General features: G+C 59.1%; 3 protein-coding genes across 13 annotated transcripts in view; 2 read left to right on the forward strand and 1 right to left on the reverse strand.

Annotated features, from left to right (window-relative positions):
• LLGL1 (LLGL scribble cell polarity complex component 1) overlaps nt 1-2,125 on the forward strand; it is a 21,235-nt gene extending 19,110 nt beyond the window's left edge. For 3 of the 5 annotated variants that reach the window (XM_045375271.3, XM_045375272.3, XM_074018732.1), the window contains 4 exons: nt 81-193; nt 428-548; nt 662-741; nt 1,494-2,125. In XM_045375271.3, the coding sequence (XP_045231206.2) occupies nt 81-193; nt 428-548; nt 662-740 (313 nt within the window). In that variant the 3' untranslated portion in view covers nt 741; nt 1,494-2,125. The remainder of the gene's footprint in view (nt 1-80; nt 194-427; nt 549-661; nt 742-1,493) is intronic. The other 2 variants (XM_045375273.3, XM_074018731.1) reach the window with 1 other exon arrangement.
• Nucleotides 2,086-16,328, reverse strand: FLII (FLII actin remodeling protein). Of its 4 annotated transcripts, none has more exons than XM_005583061.5 (30): nt 16,233-16,328; nt 14,512-14,622; nt 14,126-14,197; nt 12,791-12,871; nt 12,376-12,461; nt 12,128-12,289; nt 11,687-11,790; nt 11,147-11,322; nt 10,905-11,062; nt 10,083-10,167; nt 9,615-9,762; nt 9,297-9,430; nt 8,882-9,094; nt 8,432-8,611; nt 6,709-6,791; nt 6,510-6,584; nt 6,175-6,258; nt 5,925-6,096; nt 5,314-5,418; nt 5,042-5,233; nt 4,540-4,728; nt 4,303-4,442; nt 3,984-4,218; nt 3,698-3,852; nt 3,552-3,612; nt 3,318-3,446; nt 2,989-3,095; nt 2,800-2,905; nt 2,603-2,668; nt 2,086-2,520 (listed from the first exon to the last, which is right to left on the reverse strand). In XM_005583061.5, the coding sequence occupies exons 1-30, from the start codon at nt 16,293-16,295 to the stop codon at nt 2,386-2,388; spliced, it is 3,807 nt and encodes a 1,268-aa protein (XP_005583118.1). In that variant the 5' UTR covers nt 16,296-16,328; the 3' UTR covers nt 2,086-2,385. The 4 variants fall into 4 exon arrangements, with proteins under 4 accessions (XP_005583118.1, XP_015293223.1, XP_073874831.1 ...); XM_015437737.4 differs by having other exon boundaries at nt 9,297-9,433; XM_074018730.1 differs by lacking the exon at nt 14,126-14,197.
• A 1,622-nt stretch (nt 16,329-17,950) lies between these two features.
• MIEF2 (mitochondrial elongation factor 2) lies at nt 17,951-23,091 on the forward strand. Of its 4 annotated transcripts, none has more exons than XM_015437740.3 (5): nt 17,951-18,026; nt 18,792-19,012; nt 20,014-20,167; nt 20,381-20,543; nt 21,013-23,091. In XM_015437740.3, exons 2-5 carry the CDS (start codon nt 18,999-19,001, stop codon nt 22,065-22,067), a joined length of 1,386 nt encoding a protein of 461 aa, XP_015293226.3. In that variant the 5' UTR covers nt 17,951-18,026; nt 18,792-18,998; the 3' UTR covers nt 22,068-23,091. The 4 variants fall into 4 exon arrangements, with proteins under 4 accessions (XP_015293226.3, XP_005583128.2, XP_005583127.2 ...); XM_005583071.4 differs by having other exon boundaries at nt 18,837-19,012; XM_005583070.4 differs by having other exon boundaries at nt 18,861-19,012.
• Nucleotides 23,092-26,344: the final 3,253 nt, after the last annotated feature.

A 26,344-nucleotide genomic window follows, 5' to 3' on the forward strand; every position in this document is an offset into this window, starting at 1 on the left:
TGGGAGCGGGAGGGCAAGGATCTAGGGTGCCAGCCTCGAGTCATCCACCTATGGTCCCCATCATGGCCCTATCTCTGCAGTTACAGGCTCCGAGAGTCACCCAAGCTGAGCCAGGCTAACGGGACCCCAAGCATCCTCCTGGCCTCACAGAGCCTTGATGGAAGCCCTGATCCAGCCCACAGCAAGGGACCTGGTGAGGGGGGCATGAAAAGGGTCCAGACCCTGGCCCCACAGTGCCCTGGGGGAGGGAGTCAGGACTCACATAGCTCAGGGATCGGGCAGGCTTCTGTAGGAGATGGGTGGTTGTGTGCTCATTGGTGCCATTCCTCACCATGGGCTGCCTTTGGGTTTGGGTCTGTGTCCCCAGGCCCCCAGGTGCAGAGGGTGCTAAGGGTCCTGGTAAGGGCTGATCACTTGCTCCCTGCAGACACCCCAGAGCCACCCGAGGCTGCACTCTCACCCATGTCCATCGACTCAGCCACCAGTGCTGACACCACGCTGGACACGACAGGGGACGTCACAGTGGAAGATGTGAAGGATTTTCTGGGGTGAGGCTGGTGGGCAGGTCCACAGGAGGGGCTGCCCTGTCCCCTAGGCCTCCTCCCCAGGGCTGCCAGGGGCTCCCCTGCCCCAACCCCTGAGCACCATCCCCATCTTGCAGCTCCTCTGAGGAGTCGGAGAGGAACCTGAGGAACCTGGCAGAAGATGAGGCCCATGCCTGTGCCATCCTGATCAAATGAGGTGCTGCAGGGGTGGGGCCCTGGTCCTCACCACTAGCAACGTCCACCCCCTTCAGCCCCTGCCTGGGTACCACTTGGCCCTGCTCTTCCACCTGGGACCCTGGCAGGCCCCTGTGATGGTGGCACTCTGAAACCTGGCTGCCTTCCATGGAGTGCCTCAATTGGGGCTCACCCAGACACCAATGTCATGGCTGGGTATTAGAAAAGCAGGGCCAGCCCCTCAGCCCTTGCATGTGGCAGGTGGTGGTTAGGACAAGACCAGATTAAACCACTTAGAGGTGGCAGTAGTTCGGAGCTTGGGAGCTGGTTTGGCCAGTCTGTTTCATAGATGAGATCACTGAGGTGCATGAGGTCAGGTCTCATCGGTTGGGCCCAGCAAGTGGCTGACTTACCCTGCCTGAGTCTGTGGATCCTCACCTAGATCTGGGGCCCGTAGATCTGCCCAGCGCATTTGCTGCCTCGTGCTCCCAGCCACCTGACTGTGGGCCATAGCCTCACCCTGCACAGGACGTGGACACCTCCCAGCTCTTTGTCTGGTGCCCCTCCCTGGCCTCAGTGGGGCATATGTGGCCTGGCGCTTGGATACCCACCTGGAGACTCAGCAACCCGATCTCAGGCGGTTACTGAAGGGCCCTGCCTGCCCTGCAGAGGAGACAGTGGCAGCACCTGTGTGGTCCGGCCACTGTGGCAATCCATCTGCCCTCTTTGGCCCTCCCTCACCTTCTGCTGATACCTCTTCTCTCCCTCTCCCAGGAAGGCCAGAACTATCCCGACCTCCACCTGCCCTGCTCGGAGCTGGAGTGCTGGATCCCTGGCACCTGCCTGGCCCCTTAACATAGACCCACGCCTGCTAACCTGTAGGCTCCACTGGGACCTGCTGTCCTGTCCTGCCTGACCCTGGGCCCTGGAGCAGCACCAGCCCCAGGGTGTGGGCCTGGGACTTGGGCCAGAACTGAGCCCTCCTGCAGGCATTTGGCTGCCCTGGGGGGTCCCACTGCCTAGGGAAGAGGACAGGTGGGGCCCAGCACCTTGTGCCACCTCCCACTCCGCACACCGTCCTTCCCCCTCACTTTGCAAAGAGTATTTTTCTAGCGCCTGGGCTGGACGGTTGTTTCTAAAACTATTTTGGTACCTGGTCCTGGGCCAGTCCCCAGCCTGTCATGAGTGTGTGTGTCTGAGTGTGGATGTGACTGGGAGCTCTGCTGGGCATCCACAGCTGGGGCCTAGTCAGGTGTGTGTGTTGGGCGGGGGGGGGCCCAAGATGAGTTTCCCTGTAGATTGTACCTTGGGGTTTTTTTCTGTTATTTTGTTAAAATTAGCGCCATTTTAATATTAAAAATACTGATTTTTAATATTGAAAATAAAAGCATTTAATATCTCTTAAAGGGCAGCCACATCTGCTTTATCCCTGGCAGAAAAGTGAGGGGGTTTCACACGTGCTCACACTGTGGAGGGAGTCGGATTTCCCAGACCCCTAAGGGCACCTGTCAGGGTCATCCCCATTGGTGCTGCTTGAGGCTACTGGGGACTGTGACACTGGACGTGGCTGGAGCAGGCGTTGTCACCTCAGTATATTCTTTGCTAGCAGACAGTGGATGAGGGCCCCTTCCTCTTCCTTACCAAGCCTGGGCTGTGCCAGCCTGTCTTAGGCCAGGGTCTTGCGGAAGGCACTCCAGGCATGGAAGCAGCGGGTAAAGGCGTGCTGCTCGTTGCCCTTGCGGACCAGGCGCAGCCGGCGCGGCCGCTCATGTTCCTTGGACCGAATGTGCTGGATATACACCTGGCAAGGGGGACAGCGAGCCTTGGGTGATGACCCCGCCCTGCCCACAGGCCCACCTCGGCCCTCCCTCCACCCACCTTACCTGGCAGGCCTTCAGGCTCAGCTTGATCTCCACCTGGCTAGTCTGGGTCCCCACCCACATGTAGACCTGTGGGGGCAGCAGAGGAGATACGGTTGCACAGGCGCCTGGGAACACCCCCTTGCTCCTGGCCCCAAATTTCCCATTTATAAGTCTATGGGCGCCGCCTCAGATGGGCAGGGCCAGTGGCAACATCGCACCTCTTGACCGTTGTCTAGCAACATGATGTCATCATCTGCCAGGTCATCTTGACAAAAATCGGAGCATTTCTCAGTCACTGCGAAGTAGCCCTTCTCGTTGGAGCACCTGGGAATCAAGGGTCAAGGTGAGGCCAGAGGTCATAAGCAGCAGTGCCAGGACCGAGGGGAGGGTCGGGGCCCTGGCCTCACCGGAAGAGCCGTGTGTGCTTCATGTACTCGGCATCGTCGTCATAGGGCTTCTGTGCCCCAATGCCCACCCAGAAGAAGTTCTCAGGCTCCTCGCCTTCGTTGATAACCTGCGGGAAAGGCCAGTCCAGCCCAGGGCCCCTGCCTGCCCTGGCTCCCCTGTGTGTGCCCGCCCGCCTGCCCGCCCGCCCGCCTCCTGACCTGCCCGCCCACCTGCCCGCCCGCCTCCTGACCTGCCCGCCCGCCTGCCCGCCCGCCTCCTGACCTGCCCGCCCGCCTGCCCGCCCGCCTCCTGACCTGCCCGCCTGCCGCCTGCCCGCCCGCCTCCTGACCTGCTTGCTGTAGGAGGTGTCAAACATGGTGTTCAGGATGTCTTCTGCCAACTTGGCTTCGTCAGGGTCTGATGCCCGGCCCACCCAGGCATACACGATGCCCTGGTTGTCGTCACTCTCAAAGGGAACCTGGGGAGTGTGCAGGGGTGGGGGTGGGGGTGTTTGCAGCTGACTCAGCGCCCAAACACCCCACCCCTTGGTCCACGGAGCCCTGGCTCACACCCACAACCCCACCTTGAGGATGAAGCAGAACTCGGAGTTGAGAAGACTGGAGTCAGTGTTGATCTGGATGCACCTGTGGAAGGGATGGGGCATCAGCAAGGAGTCAGGCCTGGTTCCCTGACCCCTGCTCGCCACTGTGTCCTCCCCCAGCCAGGCACCGGGTGCAGAGGGCGCTGCCGTTGGTGCGGATCTGGTAGAGGCTGGGCTGCTGGGCGCCCTGGGCCGCCTTCCTCTTGCCCCGGTGGATGATGAACTTCCTCTTGAAATGGGACAGAAACTTGGGGTTCTCCTGCTGCTGCGTCATGCGTACCACCTGGGGATGTGGAAGTGTTAGGGGCAGCTCCCTGGACCCCCACCTTCCCCTCAGGAGCCTAACCTTCTCTGGGTCTGGGCCCCACCACACCCCTCTGCCTGGCCTCGGGCTCGCGGGGCTGCCAGGCACACCTCCAGCTTCCCAGGGAAGAGGCTCTCGAACTTCTTCTGCAGGCTGAAGGTGAAGGTGAGCCAGCCCATGTTGGAGGCTTCGCGGCCCTGCCAGAAGTACACAATGCACTGGAAGTCCTCCTCTGGCTGCTTCTCCTCTGCCTCAGCTGTTGCCTCCTCGCCTTCTTTGCCCTCGGCCTTCTCCTCCTCGTCTTCCTTTTTTTCCTCCTCCTCGTACTCCACGGGCACCCAGTACCTGCCGGGTTGGAGGGTTGTGAGCAGGGGCTCGAGCCCTCAGCACCAGGGGAGGGACCTAGGGAAAGGAGTGCTGAGGTGGCACCTGCAGAGGAAGACGTAGCAGTCCTGCGTATAGAAGTGGCCAAACTCCTCTTCCGGCAGCCGTGCAAACTTCTTGCCCTCCAGCACGAAACCCTCCATGCCGTCTAGGTCTTCGTTCCACTCCTCCATCAGCTGCTCCGCCTGCAGGCGGCAGGGACCCGCCCCGCGGCAGGTCTGAGTGCGCTGTGCGCATAGGCCCCGCCCTCGGCCCGCCCCCCGGCCCCGGCCCCGCCCCCACCTCCGCCAGCGACATGGGCGGCTGCCGCGGCAGGAAGAGCGCAGTGAGGTCAGCCTTCATCTGGTCTTTCTTCTCGGCGTCGCGTTTCACCTTCCCAGAGAGACCCGGGCTCTGCAGCACGGCCTCCGCGTTGCGCGTGTAGTCCACCGTCAACACGTCGTCCCAATTCTTGAACTTGGCCTTGAACACCTGCCAGGGAGGCCATCAACTAACCATGAAGGGTGCGGCATGGTTAAGCTTAGGGTTGGAGGAAGTAGCCTGAGGCTTGAGGCGGGACCCAAGGGAGATCTAGGGCGGGGCTTGGGAGGCGGGGCCTCGGACACAGAGGTAGGAATACGAGTGGCAGCTTGCAGAGGGGGCGGGGTCTGGGCAGAGTCAGCAAAGAGGAGGTGGGTTTGGGCCCAGCTCTGTAGGGAGACAGTGGAACCACAGGAGTCAGGGCATGTCAGGGTGTAAGGGTGTAAAGGATGCTGGGGAGGGGCCTCCGAAGCAGCAAGCACACCTGCGCCTCGGTGCCCTCCAGGCTGCGGCTGACCGTGGCATGGCGTGGCCGGTGCAGCATCCCGCACAGCTCCTGACCCAGCTTGAGGGCAGCAGCGCGCACCAGGCGCGGGGACTTGCGGCCGAGCCAGATGAACACGTCAGACCAACAGTCCAGAATGTACACGCAGCGTGTGTCCAGCAGACTCTGCAGCTGCAGACCGGGAGCCTGGAGGTCAAAGCCCAGCCAACAGGGAGGGATCCGGCCCCGCGCCCTCCTCCTGCATCTCTTACCAGCCGCATTCTTGGCATCAGCTCCACCTTGGGACGCTGCTTATGTTCCACGGAGAGCTTGTAGTTGATCTGCGGCAGCTCCAGGTAGCCCAAGCCCAGGCCCACCTAGCAGGAAGGATGAGCATGGCAGGGAAGGGGTCTGGAGACAGGAACCTCACCCACACAGCCCTCTGCTCTGGAACCAGCCCTGCCCTGCAGCGTGGCTCACTGACTGCTCCCGTTTCCCCCTCCCTGTCAAGTCTTTTTAGGCCTATCCTTTCAGAAGGGCTTTTAAATGCCTGCCCTCTCCAGGCCCTTCATGTCATTTCTAATTCTCTAACTTGTCCCTTTCCTGTTCACAAGAATCTGGATAATTGAGCCAAGGTTCCCAGCCCTGGCACTAGGCGCTTCTGTCTCCCCTCCCGCCCCACCATCCTGGAAAGACTCAGTCAGGCTACTTCTCAAAAGCAGCCTCCGGACCTTTGCTCATACTGTTCCTTGTCCAGAAGGTGCCACCCTCTCCCCACCAAAGTCGAGATGGAGCCCACAGCCAACTACATTGGTGTTAGCCTATTCCCCCAGTCAGCGGGTCAACTTGGGAGGCCACGGTGGGCCTCAGCAGCAGGGCTCACCTTGTACAGCTTGGGCTGGGGCGGCCAGAAGTCATCAGGCACGTGCTTCTTGATCTCAGAGGGCTCCCCACCCAGTGCCTCCCAGAACTCTGGGAGCTCCTGGCCCTGCACCAGCAGTGTGATCTCGGCCTTCCCTTTCCGCTCATTCTTGTTAATTTTCTCTGCAAAGAGCCTGAGAGCAGGATGCAAAGTCATCAGCGAGGCTCGCACCCCTTTCCTTCGCACAGAAGACCCCACGGTATCCTCGTACCTGGCCTTGGTGGTGCTGCTCAGTGTGGCCTGGGCCCCCCGCCACACGTAGATGTCTAGCCCTCGGTCCAGAAGGAAAACAAACCTGGACAGGAAGGGGCAGGAAGGAGCTGTGATGGGGCATGGGGCAATGGTCACCCCATACTCCTGACCCCACCAAAAAAATCCCTCACTATGGGGTTTCTAGGTAAGCCTCAGGGATCCCCCGCTAAGCTCGTGGGCAGGAGTTAAAGGGGTTGCTAGAGAGCCTCCTCTTCTAAGAGGCCCATACCTGCCCCCACTGGTGGGGAGGAGGCTGAGGGTGAAGCACCTCCACCTCACATTGTTGGGGCTCACCTTGGGTCCAGAGAGGCTCCCTTGAGGGGCACAGGTTCCAACTTGATGTTCTTTTTCCCATACACACGATACATCCTGGGCGCAGGACAAGAGTGGCTCGGTGTAGGCACCAAGGGCCTAACTTAGGCCCAACACCCTCCCCTCCACCCCTTGCCAGCAGACTCCAGGTCCACGCCCCCCACTGCCCCCATGCCCTCACCTGGTGACGTAGTGCGTGTCTTCCACAGTGTAGAAGCCACTGGCTGTTCCACCCTCAATGTAGGAGATGTCGTTGTCAAACACCTGTGTGTGTGAGGGTGTGGTTCTTCATCACTGAGCTGCTCCCTCCCCCACCAACCACTGCCTCTCGGGTGGGGTAGAGAGTTGCCTACAGGTGAATTGAGCCACAAATCTATGATGCCTGTAATCCCAGCACTTCAGGAGGCCGAGGTGGGTGGATCACCTGAGGTTGGGAGTTTGAGACCAGCCTGATCAATGTGGAGAAACCCCATCTCTACTAAAAATACATAAATTAGCCAGGCATGGTGGCGCATGCCTATCATCCCAGCTACTCGGAAGGCTGAGGCAGGAGAACCACTTGAACCTGGGAGGTGGAGGCTGCAGTGAGCTGAGATCGGGCCTGGGCAACAAGAGCAAAACTCTGTCTTAAAAAAAAAAAAAAACCAAACAGATCTGGCTGGGCACAGTGGCTCATGCCTGTAATCTTAGCAGTTTGGGAGGCCAAGGTGGGTGGATCACCTAAGGTCAGGAGTTCAAGACCAGCACTACTAAAAAAATACAAAAATTGGCCAGGCGCGGTGGCTGAAGCCTGTAATCCCTGCACTTTGGGAGGCTGAGACGGGCGGATCACGAGGTCAGGAGATCGAGACCATCCTGGCTAACACGGTGAAACCCTGTCTCTACTAAAAAATACAAAAAATTAGCCGGGCGAGATGGCGGGCGCCTGTAGTCCCCGCTACTCAGGAGGCTGAGGCAGAAGAATGGTGTAAACCCGGGAGGCGGAGCTTGCAGTGAGCTGAGATCCGGCCACTGCACTCCAGCCTGGGTGATAGAGCGAGACTCCATCTCAAAAAAAAAAAATTAGCTAGGCGTGGTGACACATGCTTGTAATCCCAGCTACTTGGGAGGCTGAGGCAAGAGAATCGCTTGAACCCTGGGGGCGGAGGTTGCAGTGAGCCAAGATTGTGCCACCGCACTCCAGCCTGGGCAACAGAGCGAGAGTCCGTCTAAGAAAAAAACATACACGGGTGGGCACGGTGGCTCAAGCCTGTAATCCCAGCACTTTGGGAGGCTGAGGCGGGCGGATCACAAGGTCAGGAGATCGAGACCATCCTGGCTAACACGGTGGAACCCCGTCTCTACTAAAAATACAAAAAACTAGCCGGGCGTGGTGGCGGGCGCCTGTAGTCCCAGCTACTCAGGAGGCTGAGGCAGGAGAATGGCGTGAACCCGGGGGGCGGAGCTTGCAGTGAGCTGACATTCCAGCCACTGCACTCCAGCCTGGGCGACAGAGCAAGACTCCGTCTCAAAAAAAAAACCAAAAAAACAAAACAAAACAAAAAAAACACAGATTTTGGCCTTGCCTCCTCACTGCTCTCGACAACACCCCTTCCAACCTACTCTCAGCTCCCGTGTCAGCCCATTGGTCTAGCTCCCGTGCCCAGCCTTGTACCCTTACCCTTGCCCGGCTGAATTCTGCCCCATGTTCCAGAACTCTCCTTTACTGACCCAGGCTTTGGCTACCTTAGCCCTCACCCTGCCGTCTACCTTAGGTCCCGCACAGTATCGTTGATCCAGCCCCCTTTAATCCCAGCTCCCTACCTGCCCACCTGTTCTGCCTACCTTCCTTGGGCCCACTGCCCCTGCACCAGAGTTCTCTGGGTCCCCCACTCTGCCCACCCCCAATTTTAATGGGCTGGCACCTGCAGGAACTCCTCGCTCTCATCGCCCATCTCCTCCCGGACGGTGCGGCACTCGGCACCCAGGTAGTTGCGCAAGTTGACAGCGTGGATGGCAGAGCAAGCTTTCTTGTCGAGTGTGGCCTCCCCGCCAATCCAGTAGTAGATCTCCCAGTTGAGGGAGCCGCTGTCATCCAGAAAGGTCTGGAAGCCAAGGCACCGTCCACATCAGCCTTCGTCCTGGCTTTCCGGCCACCCCAGAGAGGCCACTCTGAATAGCACAGGCTTCCCAGCCCCAGGAGCTTTGTGCTGCCCATTTGTGCCCCTGGGCAGTACAAAGGTGCCTGGACCACCTCTAGCAGCTTGCCCACCTCCCACCTGGCCTCCCTGAACAAAACTCTAGAGTTGGGGACTAAGCCATCTTAGAGGAAGGCACCGGGCCACATGGCCCCTAACAGCATGCCAGGCCCTCACCTTGAGCACGATGTAGCAGTCAGCCTCGTAGAACTTGCCGTGGAAGGCTTCCTCCACTAGCACAGGCACGAAGTTCTCGATCTGCCAGATGGTCAGGCCGGGCAGCTGGCCCACGTCCTCCGTGAAGAACTCGGAGTAGTCAAGGCGTGGCTTCTCCAGGCCCTGGTCCCAGCGCCGCACCTTCCCGCCGGGGGCCCGGGCATCTGCGCTCTCCTGGGGGCAGAGTCACAGAGCATGGCTTGACTCTGTGAAGCCACTCAGGCTAGTCTTGACTTGCTACCCACACCTCAGGGACTTTGCACAGCTGTTCTCTCTGCCCAGCACCCCCCATCCCTCTTGGCCAGGGTCAAGGCCAGGGTCAGCCTTCAGTAGAAGTTAAGGCTCCCTGCCCTGTCCCAGCCCTGGCCTGGCTCACCTCCTGCTTTTTGTTCTTCTCCTGGGCAACATCTGACATGCCTTTCAGCACCTGCTTGGCCTGGTCATCCTGGGCTGAGTCCTTGCGCCTCCGCAGCCGCATCTTGCGAGCCATAGGGTCCTTGGGCCCACTCCCTGCTTAAGGGAGGGGCAAACAGCTGAGCCCTCACTGGGCCTGCTGCCCCCTTGGGCGTGCGACCCACCAAGGGCCAACTCTACCCACCAGGGTTCAGAAAGCTGTACGCCACCCCATTTACATGGTGTCATCTGAGGCCTGGAGAGGAGCCCCTGCTCCCAGGCCAGATCCTTCCCCACTCACCAGCTGCAGCCGCGGCCACGGTAGCAGGGGAGGCACCTGCCAGCCGCAGCTGGTTCTGCAGCGAGAAGTCGATGTTGTACCACTCAGCAGCACGGTCCGCGGGCTTGGGCGGCATGACCAGGTTGGGGTTCTCCCGCACATCTAGGACCTGCCCCGTGGGGTGAGCAGAGCTGGCAGTGAGCCTGGGTCCCACCTCCCAGACACACCAATCCAGTTTCTTGCTCTTGTCTGCAGCCGCCAGGGCTGAGAGGTCAGGGACCTGGGTTCTCCTCCCACCCACCTCTGGGGCTGGTTGGGGCTTAAATGAGACTGTGGAGTGTACTCTGGATGCAGGGAGCTGGCCCACCTTCTCCCCACGGGCACCCTGGCACTGGCCACCCCCCTGAGGAGGCCTCTGCTGGGTCCCCCTTGCTCCAGGGCACACCCCTTGCTCATTTCTCTTGAGCCCTCTAGGCCAGCATGCCTGACCTCGATCTCCGTCAGGAAATGGATGGCTTCCGGGAGGGTCACCAGGCGGTTCTTGTTCAGGACAAGTTTCCTCAGCTTTGGGCACCTGCGAAGACAGGGCCGGCCAGGGCCTCAGGGAGGTGATGGACAAGGGGAAGTGGGCAGAAAACCCCTAGTCCCGGGCAGGGGAGGCAGGTAGGGTCAGAGGAACAGGTGGGGGTCTCTGTTCTCTGCCTGAAGGACTTCTCAGAGCCAAGAGACCATGTTATGGGCACTGTGACCTCCAGAAGGGGAGAGAAGCAACACTGCATTCCCACCTCATGTGGCCTTGTCCCTAACAGTGCCCTCCCAAGGGTGCTCTCAGGAGCTCAAGTTGGGAATGGCTGGCATGGGACTGTGGTCTTCATCCACAAAGGTGAATTAACTGGGCCGGGCGCGGTGGCTCACACCTGTAATCCCAGCACTTTGGGAAGCTGAGGCAGGTGGATCATTTGAGGACAGGCGTTCAAGACCAGCCTGGCCAACATGGTGAGACCCCATCTCTACCAAAAATACAAAAATTAGCTGGGCGTGGTGGCACACGCCTGTAATCCCAGCTACTCAGGAGGCTGAGGCAGGAGATTCGCTTGAACCCGGGGCTCGGAGGCTGCTGTGAGCCGAGATTGCACCACTACATTCCAGCCTGGGCAACAGAGAGAGACTCAGCCTCAAAAAAAAAAAAAAAAAAAAATTAACTCATCTTCATTTTGTCTGCCTTGCACCGACCACAGGGTGGGCTCTGACTACGATCCTGGGGTTCTCTGTGCTGGGAGTGCCCCTGCTAGCCCCAGCCCTGCCCAGCACCTGCAGAGACTTTCAGGGATCAGCTCCAGGTTGTTGCTGGCAGCCATGAACTCCTCCAGGTGGGCGAGCTTGCCGATGCCCGAGGGCAGCCCGTCAAAGTCCAGCTTGTTGGAGTTCAGGTACAGCTTCTTCAGCTTGCTCAGCTTGCAAATGGCTGACTGGAGGGGCAATGGGCAGGGGTGGGAGGTCAGGGCCAGGCTCACCGCCTCCCTCCCACCCCCTACCGAGGGGATCAGACGCACGGGCAGTGAGGTGAGCTGATTTCGGGACAGGTTCAGAGTTTCCACGTGCACCCACTGGTCTATGCACAGGGACAGCTCTGTGATCTGGTTGCTGCTGAGGTTGAGGCGGCGCAGGCTGGGGAGGGTGTACAGGCACTCAGGCACCCGCGTCAGGTCGTTGCAGGACAGGTCCACATCTGGGGTGCAGGGTGGGGTGCATCAGCTGGGGCCCATGCAGCAGGTGCCAGGGCAGCCAGCCCCAGTGTGAACCCCAACTCTGCCACCTCTGAGCTGCGTGGCCTTAGGCAAATGACGACTGCCGTGCGCCCAAGTTTCTCCATTTGGACAAAGTCCCTCACACGGGGCTTTGGGAGGGGTGTCTGGGCATAAAGTCAGTGTTAAGACATCATCATCATCATCGCAGAAGTCACTGTAACATAACTGTAGCTTTTTCCCTCTGGGCACTGGTCTGAGGAGCAGGGTTCAACCCCCTTCACCCATAAGGAAGCAAGAGGGCCCAAAGCGGGCCACAGCTCAGAGGGGCTCCTGGGGCTGCCTGACCTGCGAGGTTGCTCAGACCCTCGAGGCTGGTGGGGAGGTTACTCTGGGTGCGCTGGGTGCTCCGCAGGTGCAGGGTCTGCAGGGCGGTCATCGCTGGGAGCTGCCTGCCAGGGTGATGTGAGTGGTCAGGGCCAGGGCCCACCTAGGGGGTGTCAAGGGTGGGGCCTGGCAGGGCAGGACCAAGAGCACAGGGCCCTGAGGGTAGGTGTGAAGTCTCATCTGGCCGAAGGGACAAGCCCAAGGGTGGTGCAGGGCGTGTAAGCGGGAAGACAGGACTGAGAGGTGGACATGATACTTAGGAGGTTGGAGACTGAGGGGTGCTGCCTGCATGGAGGGATGGCTGGGCCCAGTGGAGAAGGGCTGGGGCTCTGGGAAGTTAAGGGGCCAGGCCAGACTCCTCAGGGTGGCTTCTGCAGGAGTGCGGCCCGAGGGGGCGCCCACCGGAGCTGTGCATGCAGCAGAGGGTTCCCATTGAGCACCAGCGTCTGCAGGTGCACCAGGCGGCGCATCTGCGGGGGCAGGCTCTCCAGGCGGTTCTCGCTGAGGTCCAGGTACAGCAGGTCGGTGAGGTTGATGAAGAGCTGGTTGGGGATGGTGTCAATACTACGGGTGGGGAGCAGGAGCCACCTGAGTCAGCACCGGCCACCCCCCCAAGGCCCACCTGCCCCTGCCCCTGGCTGGCCTGGCACCTGTTGTGGCTGAGGTTCAGCACCAGCATGTTCTTGGCGTTCTCCAGCTCCCGCGGGCACTCCGTCAGCTGGTTGTGGCTCAAGTCCTGGGTAGAAGGGGCAAGACCCAGGTCAGGGGAGTCTCCACCCTGCCAGGCTTCTGCCAAGCTTGGGGATCAGGCCAGGGCACTGAGTTGGGTGTGGGGGTAGATGAGGGGGTTTCAGGGCCAAAGAGAAACAGTCAGGGACTTGGGAGGAAGAGTGCCTGGGTTAGGGATCTGACTCCAAAAGTGACCTCAGGCAAGGTACTATCCACTCCAAGACTCAGTTTTCCCATCTGCAAAATGGGATGACAATGGCCCCAGGGACTTTTATAGTGAGTGGGGATTGAATGGTCCGGCTAGCATAGGGGCCAGATGAGTCGGTAGCCACTGACCAGGACTGAGAGGTCATCTAGCTTGAAGATGTCATCGGGGACTCCAGAATTCTTCAGACAGTTGGCTCGGGCCACGATGGCCTGGGAATAAACCATAAGAGTCTATGATTCTTGGCTTCTACTCCCAGAAAGGAACAGAGAGTCTAGAGAGGGACACCTCCTCAGGAGGCTCACCAGAGGCCAGGCCTGAGGACTCTCTTACCTCTGGCCTTTGATCAAATAGCCCCCTCTCTTGGAGGGCTCTTACTAGCCTCCCAGTGAACTCCTAGTCACACCTCAAAGCCCAGCCCAAATGTGCCCCGGAGCCCAGCACAGGGCCCTCAGGGAATCTTTTCTGTTCAAATAATTTCTCTTCTTCTTAATGCCAGAAGGTAAGATAGGGGTAAGGTCTGAGTCAGGGTTTTCAGAACAGAGGGAGAGAACTCGAAATCAGCATCTGGACTGAGAGGAAGTCTGCTTTCTCTCCCTAACTTAAGGCTGACACCTCCTTACACCTTACAGAGATGCAGAAAGCTTGAGCGTGAGAGGGAACAGGGCCAGAGAATGGTGCTGTGACTGCAAGTGACAACGGGAGTCACTGGAGCTGCCCCGCCACTTCTCCAGTCCGAATGCCTGTGTGGCACCCTGCTGCTGCTTCCTGAGGTCACTGCTGCCCCTCCCAACCACTGCACTTGCAGATGAGATGCAGAAAGCAGAAGGGATTTGCACAAGGTCACATCGCCAGGAAGTGGCAAAGCCCAGCTTTGAACTCAGAGAGTCCAAGTGAGAAGCTGTGCCCGAAACATCTCCAGGGCTCTGACTTCAGATGAGAATGGCCCTTGTTGAGGCCTACAGGGTCTGGCCAAGGGCCTGATGCCCTGGGACGTTCAAGTCTTGGGTAGAAGGTACACGGTGCTCCTGGCCAAACCCTACTCAACCCCAGCTCTACCACTGCCTGGCTCTGTGACCTGGGGCAAGTAATCTGCCTTGGTGGCCAAGTTTCTCTTCCGCAACATTAGTGGAGGGTTAGAGCATATGAAAAAATCCTAATAGAATAATGGGAACATGGCTCAGCCTGTATTGGTTATTATTACCGTAGTTATTGTCCATAATGGCTGGTAAGATTTTGGATTTATCTTTTTCCCAAGAGAATTCTCTGATCCACATGGGTTACTTTATGCAGGGCACTGCTGTAACCTCTAACAAGGGGGCCCCTCTTGTGACACCTGAACCTCTGAGCCTGACACGGAGGCGGGCAGAGATGCTGGCCCAGCCTGGCGTCTGGCCCAGGCTTCATGTCCCTGGCCAGACCCTGGTCCCAACCCCAAGCCTGGTGGCCTCCCGGCCAGCACTCACGCGCAGTGACGGCAGGCTGGACAGTTCCCCGTGAAGTGTGGTCAGGTTGTTGTGGCTCACAGACAAGTGTTCCTGGGCCGGAATGGGGAGCACAGGCTCAGTACGGTGGATGGGGTGTCCAGAGTCCCCGCCTGCCTCCACAACTCTGCACCATCCAGGAAGGCCTCAGCCACGCTGGCCCAATTCCCCCTGCAGCCTCCCTCCCTCACGGACCCGGCCTCTTCTTGCATACCTCCCTGGACAGGGTGCCCACTCCCTTTCTTCCAGCTGTGCTCATAGCTGTCAGTGTTCTTCCTCTCTCTGAAGAAGTTGTTTGCCTTCTCCACAGGCTCTGCCCATCTGGCTTATCCACAGGGACCCTCCCCTGCCTGCCCAAAGCCCCTTACCAGCTTCTGCAGGGCAGCCAGTTCCTCGGGCAGGTAGCAGAGGCCAGTGCGGTTCAGCTTCAGCCATCGCAGGCTGGTCATGGCCTTGACATTCTCAGGGAAGTAGCCGCCCTGGGGGAAGGATGTGAAGGTGAAGCACAGAGCCCCTGCTCACCACCTTCTATGGCTCCTCCAGCCCATGGGAGCCTTTGGGGAGCCACAGAACCAATTCTCACCAGCTGTGAGAACACAGACAAGTCATTTCATCATTGCACCTCAATTTCTTCACCCATAGAATGGGACTAATAAAAGCCCCCCTGTGACAAAAGTGTTGGCCTAAGATTTGTCTATCCTACTGGATTCTGGGCCCCAGGAGGGCCAGGACAAAACTGGCTTGTTTCAGGTGAGAGCCCAGCACCCGGCACTGTGGTTAGCTCTGCTCAAATTCCTTCACCCAGCATTCCACGCTCTGACTGGAGGCCTGGGGTGGGGGATTCCCCCCGCCAAGCCTTTGCAAAGGCCCCACCTGTACCCTCACCCTGCCATCAGCACACAGGCGATTCACACAGCCAGGGCCAAACTCTTGCTTGTGGAGACCGTGGCTCCCCACCCTGCAGGGCAGGGCCGCATCACTGCACTCCCCCAGTGTGTGAACGCCCACCTTGGCACCCAGCCCTTGTGGCACCAAGTCTGGGGCAGCACGTGCCTTCAGTGCCCGCGGCTGGTATTCCTCTCCCCCTAGGGCCACATTCCCAGCTGGTGACTCAGACTCTCCCAGTTCAGCAAAGAGGAACAGAGACCCCAGGTTAGGGTGGTGGGGATGGGGTCAGGGAAAAGTGGTGTGGACACTTGTACTTTGGGTCAAAGGTGTGTACACATGGAGGTAAACGCAGGAAAAACCTGCGTTTTCATTCTCGGCCCCAGACTGACAACCCAGGCAGACCCTGCCAGTCACCCACCCTGAAAGTGAGGCTGACCCTCCAGCCAGCTCTTCCCTCCTCTCTTTTTCTGCTTCCCCTATGGTACGGCGATGCCTGTCTCATTCCTGAGTCCTGGAACCACCTCCCGCCCCACCCACTGGCTACAGAGGGCTGGGCTCCGTCATTTTCTCTCTCAGTACAGCAGCTGCTCAGACAACTGCCACCCAGCACTGGCACACCCGCCTGACACACTCTCCACACCAACAAATCTCACTACACCCCTTGCATCCAAGGAGGCGACTTTTAAGCCCTTTCACCGGCTGAGAAAGCCCGGGCTCTGAGAGGGGAAGTGATCTGAGAGGCCCAGGATCACACAGGATGGCGGGTGGCGGTGGCGGGGAGAGGGCAGTGATGAGTCGGCTCCGCACCCGCCCCTGGGCGGCCAGACCGCCATCCCTGAGTCAGGGCCTGGCTTGGGCGTGTGACCTCTCGGGGGCGGGGAGGCTCGCCCGACCCCCAGGCCACCATCCAGCCCAGACGGATAACACGGACACGGGGTGGGGGCTCCCGGCCGGGTCCCCGGCGGGACTCCGAGCCCAAGCGTCCGTCCTGGGCCTGCCCGGCCTCGGTCTCCCCGTACAGGCACCGGGCGGAGGCCTCGGAGGTCCATTCCTGGCCAGGGGAGAGCCCCACCCCCGCCCCGGCCGCAGTCCCGGGGACGCGCAGGGCCTGGAGCCGGGCGGGACAGGAAGCGGAGGCCAAGCGGGCCGGGCGGAAGAGAAGGCCTGCAGGGAGGCCCAGCACGCACCCGGTCCAGCTCACCTTGAAGTCGTTGCCGCTGAGGTCCACGCCACGCACGAACGGCAGCACCCCGGTGGCCTCCATGGCGCCCCTCTCGCTGCCGGGCCGGGCAGGGCTAAGGAACGCCGGGGCGGGGGCGGTGCGGGGAGCCACGGGCTGGGCCAGCGCCGGCCCCGCCCCTTTAACCCGCCCGCGCCGGTCGCTTTCCGCCGGGAAGGGTAGGCTTTAGGCCTCTTAGGGCCTCAGTTTCCCCGTCTGTTCGAAGACTGCGGTGGCATCAAGGAGTGCTGGGCGTCTCCTGTGCAGGAGCTGGAGGCTTCCACCATCTCCAGGCTTAAGTCCCAGCGTCTCAGGGTAGGGGCCGTGACGGCCGCTGGGCCAGGCACCGTCCCCTGTACTGCTGCAGCACATGAAGCTGGCCCTGACCTCGGAGAGATTCTAAACCCTGGCCCCGGGTCGCAGGGGCCCAGGAAGTGCCTGTACTTGGCTGACCGGTGGTAGTGAGACACCTGGCTCCTCGGGTCCTAGCTCTCCAGCTTCTGGACTTAGTTTCCTCATGTGTTGTTTTTATTTTGTTGAGACAGGGTCTTCTTGCTCTGCCGCCCAGGCTGGAGTGCAGTGGTGTGATCATAGCTCACTGCAGCCTCGAACTCCTGGGCTCAGCCTCCCGATTAGCTGGGACTATAGGCGCAGACCACCACACCTGGCTAAATTTATTTTTGTTTTTTTGTAGACACGAAGGTCTTGCTATGTTGCCCAGGCTGGTCTTGATGTCCTGGCCTCAAGTGATCCTCCGGTCTCAGCTTCTCAGAGTGCTGGGATGACAGGCGTGAGCCACCGCGCCCTACCCAGTTTCCTCATTTGTAAAATGCTTCCTAAGATTGTCACCATAAGTAAATGAACAAAGAATGCACGTGTAGCCTGCAGCATACAGCAGGCGCTCAGTGAGTGGCAGGTTATTATTCCGTTTTGTTTTGTGTGCCAGGTTTATTATTCCCACTTAGTGTCAGCACCCCTGTGCTCGTGCCCCCCTACAAAGGGAGGGTCCAGAAGAGAAGCATCTGTCTTGGTCCCTGCTGTTCACAGGGGGCTCGCCCTGGCTGACACATAGCAGGACCCCGATAAATGAGCCACAGCTGTTATATGCCCAGCCATGCTTCGTAGGGGAGGAGGGGGTCTAGTGTCCCCATTTTACAGGAGAAAAACAGGCCCAGGTGGAGAATGGCCCACATAAGCTCGCACGGAGCAGGTGGCAGGGGTAGGCACTTTCGCCACACTGTGCCTCGCAGGCCCACAGTTAAGAACGAGGCCACCAAGACACTCTCTCGCAGAGGTGATCTAACAGGTTGGATGTGCCGGGCCTCTAGCCATGTGCAGCCTCTCTACCTGGCTCCTGGAAGGAACGGGGGCCCAGACAGCTTTTTCCACACCGGAGGCTCACATTACAACGCACAGACTTCCCGGAGGGCTGCCTGTCACATCACCTGGTCGCAGGCTCGGAATGCAGCCCTGCACCTTTAAATTCGGACTGCGTCAGGGAGTCCCGCCCCGAAGGGAGCGCGTCTGTCGGCTGGGGGGCGGGGCCTACCCTTCATTGGCTGAACTGCGCAGTATTTTGGCACCTGTGCTCCGAACTCGAGCGCTCCGATTGGACTTAGGGCCTGCTTGTCTGCGTGCTGCGAAGTCCGCGGCCGCCCCCGGGGGCCCTCGACGTCGGGTTCCAGGGTCCTTCACGTTCCAGTCTCAGGCTGGTTCGAGCTCAGGGACCGTGGTCCCGCGGCCTCCTCCGGTTGTTGTGCGGAAGCTGCGACGCAGGTACAGCTGGAGCGCGGCGGGGCGGCCCCCAGGGTCACCGGGCTCAGGGCTTGGCGCGCGACTGAACGCTGATCGGAGGCGTGGCCCGCGGTCACGGCTGGGGAAGGCGGGGAGGGGACCTTTGGGGGACCAAGGGCCGCGTTCGAATCCCAGCCCAGCCCCCTTCCCCTCTCGGTCTCTTAGTTTCCCTGCGAACGGGGCGTCACCCGCCCACCTAGGGCTGCTGCTGCGGGCTGCACCGCCCGGGCCCACGGCAGGCGCGTTTGGCAGAGGAGGGAAGGCCAGACGGCCTCCAGGGCCTCGTTGGGCAAACTCGGGTTATTTTCAGCCACCCGTGCCCTCTCCCGCTTCCCGGAGCTGGAAGGCTGTGGGCTGAGGCCTGAGCGACCCCGCCAGTGGTGGGGCTGAGTCCCAATTTAGACAGGTTGGGAGTATTTAAAGCGCTTTACAGTTTGCAAAGTAGATTCCTGGTCTCTCTGGGGGTGGGTGGCAGTATTGATTCCCGAGTCACGGATGAGGAGACTGAAACCGGCCTTGGGGCCGTGGCGGGTCACCTGGTTGGCCTGGGATCTCCCCACAGACCGTCTTATTTTTAGTCTGGGGCGAATAGGCGGGTGTACGGGGCTGAGTCACACAGCGCTTCGGGCTTTAGCTACTCCAGGCATCTGGTCACCTGGCAACTGGGCCCCTGGCACGACACTCTGGCAGGGCAGGTGGAAGTCCTTGGTGCCCGGGCAGGCTGTGACCTCATGGTCATCTGCTCAGGCCTCCCTGGGAGAGTTCTGCTTAGTGTCTAACTGATGTTCGAAGGTCACAGCCCAGCTCATCTCCCAGGGCCTGAGGGCAGTGTCACCCTCGCAGAACGTGAGGAATGTGGACTGGGTCCTAGATCTTTGCCTCCACTTCCCAAGTGCTGGGCCCCACCCAGCCACACACTTCAAGCCTGCCCACATCTGCCTCTCACTGCTGCGTATGCCATCTTACAGGTGAGCAAACGGGCTGGGCCCAGGCCCTCACCTTCCTTTCTCTGTTGCTTGGCCTCCCTGCAGCTGAGAAGCATCACCCACCACTACCTACACATTGTCCCAAGACTGAGAGGCCCAGAGAGCCCTCTGTACAGAGGCACTGGGCAGCCCTTTCTGCCCTGCCAAAGGGGCTTCAACCCTGAGAAGCACATCTGCATTGGCCTGCCCGGGCAGCTCGGGCCGTGTCACTCTGCCTGTGCTCTGACTCGGTAGCTCTGCCTCTTGGGGCTACCCTGTCAAGATTTGGAGGGTAACTGGTTCCAGTGGTCCCCCAGACTGGCTGGGGCCCCAAATTGTTTGTCTTCTCTGGACTTTGGGCTCTTCTGAAGAGGCTATCATAGAGGGCTGCCGTGCCCTCTGGTTAGGGACTTTCAGATAAGGCTGCTGCTGAGGACCTGGCCACCTGGCACAGGGAGAATCTGTCAGACTCTGTGAGTGATGAGAGTCTGGAGGCCTTGCAGTCGTGGGTTGGAGACCTCACCACTCACTTGTGAGCTGGCAGCCTGTGGCTCTGTAACATAGGGATGGAGATGATGACACCCTGGTGATGTCAGAGGTCCTGGAGGGTGGGCTCCAGGGAGAGCGGCCCCTTCCTCTACCTGCACAAGCCTCAGGGCCTTTGCGAGCTTCTTTCCAGGGAGTGGGTTGTTTGCAGCTTTGGGGGAAGGGGCTTGGCAGCTCCCTCATCTCCTCGTGAGAGATGGGGGATTGGGGCCCCAAAACCCAAGTTCATATCTCATCCCTGCCCTTTCTTAGGTACTTTACATGGTTTCCCAGGACCTTGGTGTCCTCCCCTGTGGATGGGTGGCCCCTTTCTCTTGAGAAATTCTCAGAAAACCCCCCTCATGGGCTGAGCTCTCTTACCCAGCATAAGGACAGCCAGAGCACCTGCCCACAGCAGCCCCTCTCTCAGCCTGGCCACCTGCACCTGAGCTGCCCCTTCACCCCTGGCTCTCTTACAGGCAGACCATGGCAGAGTTCTCCCAGAAACGGGGGAAGCGGCGTGGCGACGAGGGGCTGGGCAGCATGGTGGACTTCCTCCTGGCCAATGCCCGCCTGGTGCTGGGCGTGGGCGGGGCTGCTGTGCTGGGCATTGCCACCCTGGCCGTGAAGCGGGTAAGGCCAGGTGGGTGGGTCATGCCTGAGGCTCCTGCAGGAGGACAACAGGGTTGGGCTTTTCAGAGGGGCCCTGGGGAGGGGTGGGGACTGCCCAAGGCCTTGCAAGACTGCACCTGCTTCTCCACCCTGCACCCTGGTCTCCTTTGCCCCTGGGCTTTGCTACGGCTGCCCAGACTTCATATACACTGATCTCTGTGACTCTGCCTGTAGTTCATTGACAGGGCCACTAGCCCACGGGACGAGGATGACACCAAGGGAGACAGCTGGAAGGAACTGAGCCTGCTCAAGGCCACACCACACCTGCAGCCCCGGCCTCCACCTGCTGCCCTCAGCCAGCCAGTGTTGCCCTTGGCCCCCTCGCCCTCTGCCCCAGGTGAGTGGCACTCCTTCCCCTCTGTTGGTGTCACATTCGAGAGACGCAGCCCAGGCTTTGCCCTGACTGACTGTGCGGCCCTGTGCGAGTCCCTGCTTCTCTCTGGGTTGCGGGCTCCTCAGACATTTAATGGGGGTGGGGTTTCTTTGTCCTGCTCCTGGAGCAAAGTGGCAGCGTTGTGATAGTGGGGAGCTTTAGATGGGGAAACTGAGGCCCACAGGGGTGTGACTTACCTACCTACTCTGCATGAAGCTGTTTTAGCCATAGGGCCAGGGTGTTGGACTCTGGGACAATGAGAACTCGTCACCAAGCGCTCACTATATGTGAGGACCTGAACTGAGTGCCTTCTCAGGTGCTATTGCAGGTGAGGAAAGTGAGGCCCTGGGACGTCACACAGCTAGCTGTCGGTGGTGTTTTCTTAACTAATCACAGGCTGTTCCGACATGTTCCCCGCCCCTTCACTCTGCAGAGGGGCCTGCAGAAACTGGTCCTGAGGTGACACCACAGCTCAGCTCCCCAGCACCACTGTGTCTGACACTGCAGGAGAGGCTGCTGGCCTTCGAGCGGGACCATGTGACCATCCCAGCAGCCCAGGTGGCTTTGGCCAAACAGCTGGCTGGCGACATTGCCCTGGAGCTGCAGGCCTACTTTCGGAGCAAGTTCCCGGAACTGCCCTTTGGGGCATTTGTGCCTGGGGGGCCGCTGTATGATGGGCTGCAGGCAGGGGCCGCGGACCATGTGCGTCTCCTGGTGCCACTGGTCCTGGAGCCGGGCCTATGGAGCCTGGTGCCGGGCGTGGACACTGTGGCAAGGGACCCTCGCTGCTGGGCCGTGCGCAGGACTCAGCTTGAGTTCTGCCCCCGCGGGAGCAGCCCCTGGGACCGCTTCCTGGTTGGGGGCTACCTCTCTTCCCGCATCCTGCTGGAGCTACTCCGAAAGGCGCTGGCTGCCTCTGTCAACTGGCCGGCCATTGGCAGCCTTCTTGGGTGCCTGATCTGGCCCAGCATGGCCTCAGAGGAGCTGCTGCTCGAGGTGCAGCACGAGCGCCTGGAGCTCACCGTGGCTGTGCTTGTGGCAGTCCCTGGGGCCGATGCTGACGACCACCTCCTCTTGGCCTGGCCCCTGGAGGGGCTGGCGGGGAACCTCTGGCTGCAGGACCTGTATCCAGTGGAGGCTGCAAGGCTGCGAGCCCTGGACGACCATGACGCTGGGACCCGCCGTCGGCTGCTGCTGCTGCTGTGTGCTGTCTGCCGTGGCTGCTCGGCCCTGGGGCAGCTGGGCCGGGGTCACCTGACCCAGGTGGTCCTACGTCTGGGGGAGGACAATGTGGACTGGACGGAGGAGGCCTTGGGTGAGCGCTTCCTGCAAGCCCTGGAACTGCTCATCGGCAGCCTGGAGCAGGCCAGCCTGCCCTGCCACTTCAACCCCAGCGTGAACCTCTTCAGCAGCTTGCGTGAGGAGGAGATTGACGACATTGGCTATGCGCTGTACAGTGGCCTACAGGAGCCCGAGGGGCTGCTCTAGGTGGGTGGGAATGGGTGGCTGGCGTGTTTTCTAATGCTGGGAAGCTGCGCCCACCTCCCTTCCGGGGATTTGAATAGTGGTTTTTCTCTAGCTTTTAGCCAGAACAAAAGAGGGTACATTACTTAAACCCAGGGCATCGGGATGTGCTTGGGCTATGGTGGCCGTAAACCCTGAGCCCAGAGAGCTTGGGTCACTGTCACCTGAGTACGGCTGGGCTGGCTCAGGCAGCTTGGAGTGCCAGCCATTTCTGCAAGCACCTTTTCAGCCCTTGGGGCCAACCCCAGGACCTTGGCTCTGTCCATCACCAGCAACCAATCCACCGACAGAATGTGGTTTCTGCCATCCTGGGCAGAAGCTAAAGGCCAACTTCACATTTCTGCTGAGAGAAGGCGACTTACCGCCTTCTCCGGCCCCAGCTCCAGGCGTTTTGAGGCCTCTGGTGCCTGGTGGTAGGTATGGTGTGTTTGTTCTGTCCCCCGGGCACTGGAGTCACCTGGTGTCCCTGAATGACAGCTTTTTGGCTGTTAAAGGATGGCGTTTTCCTGCTGTCTTCTGTGCGTTTAGTTTTCTTGTTGTGTTCTCGAGCCCTGGAGCAGGAGCTCAGTGTGACTTGCTACCCACCTGATACCTCAGGGCAAGGCCCTTTTTCCCTCCAGCCAGGTGAGTGTTTTCTTCAAGCAGCTGAGGGCCCTGGGGGAGCTGAGGCTCTGTGCTGCGCCCCCAGCCCACAGCTGGGGCATATCACTGGAGCTCTTCCAGGCCCCACTGGAGAGCAGAGGGCCTGATCCCCCACCAGAGGGGTCCGGTGCGCAGAGCCGGCCTCCCAGTGTGCCAAAATGAACTGCTCTCAGCCGATGGCTGTATTCTGACTTTGAAGCCCGTTAGAGGTAGCAGGGGGGCTAGAGGAGGGAGATTCCACCTCCCTTCCCAAGTGATCCTCCTCCTGCCTCTGGTATCCTTCCTGCTGAAATGAAGCTCTGCTTCGAAGAGGTGAACAAGAATAAAAGAAAATTCTAACGTGTAACTCAGGCTGGATAAGGGGGTCTTGGCGCTTTCACACGTAGCTGTTGGGGGTTTTCTGTAAGTCCTGTGGCTTGTCCTGGCACTTAGGCAAGGGTGCTTGAGGTCAATTGGAGGTGGTAGAGTTTACTTTAAAAAGTAGCATCTTGGCCGGGCGCGCTGGCTCAAACCCATAATCCCAGCACATTGGGAGGCCGAGGCGGGTGGATCCTGGGGTCAAGAGATCAAGACCATCCTGGCCAACATGGTGAAACCCCATCTCTACTAAAAAGATAAAAATTAGCTGGGTGTGGTGGCGGGTGCCTGTAGTCCCAGCTACTTGGGAGGCCAAGGCAGGAGAATCGCTTAAATCCGGGAGGTGGAGGTTGCAATGAGCCGAGATCACACCACTGCACTCCAGACTGGCGACACAGCAAGACTCTGTCTCAATAAATAAATAAATTAATTAATTAATTAAAAAGCATTTTGGCCAGGTGCCGTGGCTCACGCCTGTAATCCCAGCACTTTCGGAGGCTGAGGTAAGTGGATCACCTGAGGTTGGGAATTCAAGACCAGCCTGACTAACGTGGAGAAACTCCGTTTCTACTAAAAATTCAAAAAATATTAGCTGGGCATGGTGGTGCATGCATGTAATCCCAGCTACTTGGGAGGCTGAGGCAGAAGAATTGCTTGAACCCGGGAGGCAGAGGTTGTGGTGAGCTGAGATTGCGCCATTGCACTCCAGCCTAGGCAACAAGAATGAAACTCTGTCTCAAAAATAAAAAATAAAAAAAAATCATCTCAGTCTGTTTGGGCTGTGATAACAAAATGCCATAGACTAGGTGGCTTATAAACATCAGAAATTTATGTCCGACCATTTTGGAGGCTAGAAGTCCAAGAATGAGTCACAAACAGATCCCATGTTTGGTGAGGGCCCACATACTGGTTCATAGGTGTCCCCATCTAGCTGTCCTCGTGGAGGAAGCGGGGAAATGCTCTCCTAGGGTCTCTAAAGGAAACTAAGCCCACCCATGGGGTGGGGGCCCACACTCATGATCGAATCACTTCCCAAAGGCTGCATCTGCTGTTAGCAGTGCCTTGGGGGTTAGGATCTCAACATACAAGTTTAAGGGGACACAAACTTTCTGTGACAAGTACGGTACATGGAAGGAACAGATGAAAAGCTTTGTGTTGCTTTAGTACTGGGAACCAACCAGTTTGGGATGTTTCTTCCTGCAAGGCTGAACCGAGCCCCACACCATACTTTCTGTAATCAGTGGGCTGTTGATGGCCCTTCAGCCATGCCCATCAGTTTTTAGAAACTTGTGTTTTATTTATTTATTTATTTATTTATATATATGTTTTTTTGAGACGGAGTCTCGCTCTGTCGCCCAGGCTGGAGTGCAGTGGCCGGATCTCAGCTCACTGCAAGCTCCGCCTCCCGGGTTTACGCCATTCTCCTGCCTCAGCCTCCCGAGTAGCTGGAACTACAGGCGCCCGCCACCTCGCCCGGCTAGTTTTTTGTATTTTTAGTAGAGACGGGGTTTCACCATGTTAGCCAGGATGGTCTCGATCTCCTGACCTCGTGATCCGCCCGTCTCGGCCTCCCAAAGTGCTGGGATTACAGGCTTGAGCCACTGCGCCTGGCTATTTATTTTTTTTCTTTTGAGACGGAGTCTCTGTCGCCGAGGCTGGGGTGCAATGGCGCGATCTTGGCTCACTGCAATCTCTGCCTCCCAGGGTTAAAGCAATTCTGCCTCAGCCTCCCGAGTAGCTGGGACTACAGGTGCGCACTACCACGCTCGGCTAATTTTTGTGTTTTTAGTAGAGATGGATTTTCACCATGTTGGCCAGGATGGTCTGAATCTCTTGACCTCATGATCTGCCTGCCTTGGCCTCCCAAAGTGCTGGGATTACAGGCATGGGCGACCGCACCCGGCCAGGAACCTGTGTTCTCTACCTCCCCTTGCACCTCTCTGTGGCTGCACAAGTGGGGAGGAAACTTGCCCCGCCTTGCGCAGGTGAGAGGCCAGGGCATCTTATCCCCCCCATCCCCAAGAGCCAAAGCCAGGGCTCACTTCCTATCACCAGATGACAGATGTGGGCTGGGGAGGGCTCTGGTCTGCGTGCACGGCTGCTTCCAGCCTAGCCGTGCCACTTGTGCCCTGCTGGTCCTTCCCCCACTTACGTCCTGAGGGGCCTCCCCTACCCCTTCCAGCTGTGACCGCAGGACCCAAGGGAAGCAGAACCGTGCCGAGCAAATGGAATAGTGGTGTAGGCCTCTGGGTGTTGGGTGCAGGACAGGGGACGGGCACAAGGGCTCCTTGCAGAGGATATTATAAGGGTCCAAGGCAGGAGACACTTGACCAAGGTCCATTCCAATCACTTGGTGCCTTGATGCTGGAGAGCTTTGAGTAGTTTCCCTGGCGGTGGAGGGGCAGCAAGGGAGCAGTCTGGGGCAGAGCCTATGCCTCAGTCTTCTCATCTTTTAACTGGGGGGTCACGCAATGCCCAATCCCAGGTGCTTGTGACGATTAACTGGGATAGGCAGTGCTAATGTAATGCCTGGGAATGAGGACTGGTGGGCCTAGTTGTGCCTCACCCTCCAGCCACATCCAAGCCCCAGCACAGCAAGGTGCTCCCAGCTGCCAGGCCAGCCCCTGGTCAGAGTGCAGCTGCCCGGGAAGCAAGCTCAGTCTAGAGTCCCTCTCCTTAGATGGCCAGACCCCAACACAAGCCTGATGTAGGCCAATCTGTAGAGGCTACTTGCTTCAGGTAGCTCTAAATTTGCCATCTCAAACCATGGCTTAAAAAAAAAAAAAAGAAAAATCCAGGATAAGTTAAAAGCATTCATGGTTCATGTTCATGGTTCCATCACCTAGCCAAGGTTAACGTCTGGGTCTTCCGTTTCTAGCCAGAGAAATGGAAACAAATCAGTTTTGCTAAGAACTTTGCATGACCTCAGGCCCTGGGCTGCTGGGTCTTGGGCTGTCCTGATGGGCTGTGAAATCCCACCCACTCCCTTCCCCACAAGGCAAGGACAGCCCCCGCCCTGCCTGCCTGGGAGCAGGGTATGGGCTTGCCCAGGCCTCAGTGTCTTAACACTCAGAACCTTTGGCTGTGGTGACTCAAATTCCTTGTTTTACTTTCACCAAGTGACCCAGAGCCAGGAGCCTTGATGACTGTGGTAAGGCAGTGACTACCCCTGCTCAGAATGCAAGGATCGCTAGGGAAGATTGTAGAAGAAAAAGGACTCCAAAAATGGAGAATCTAAAAGT

This window comes from Macaca fascicularis, chromosome 16 (genome assembly GCF_037993035.2).
Source record: "Macaca fascicularis isolate 582-1 chromosome 16, T2T-MFA8v1.1".
In the NCBI taxonomy this organism is placed as follows: Eukaryota; Metazoa; Chordata; class Mammalia; order Primates; family Cercopithecidae; genus Macaca; species Macaca fascicularis.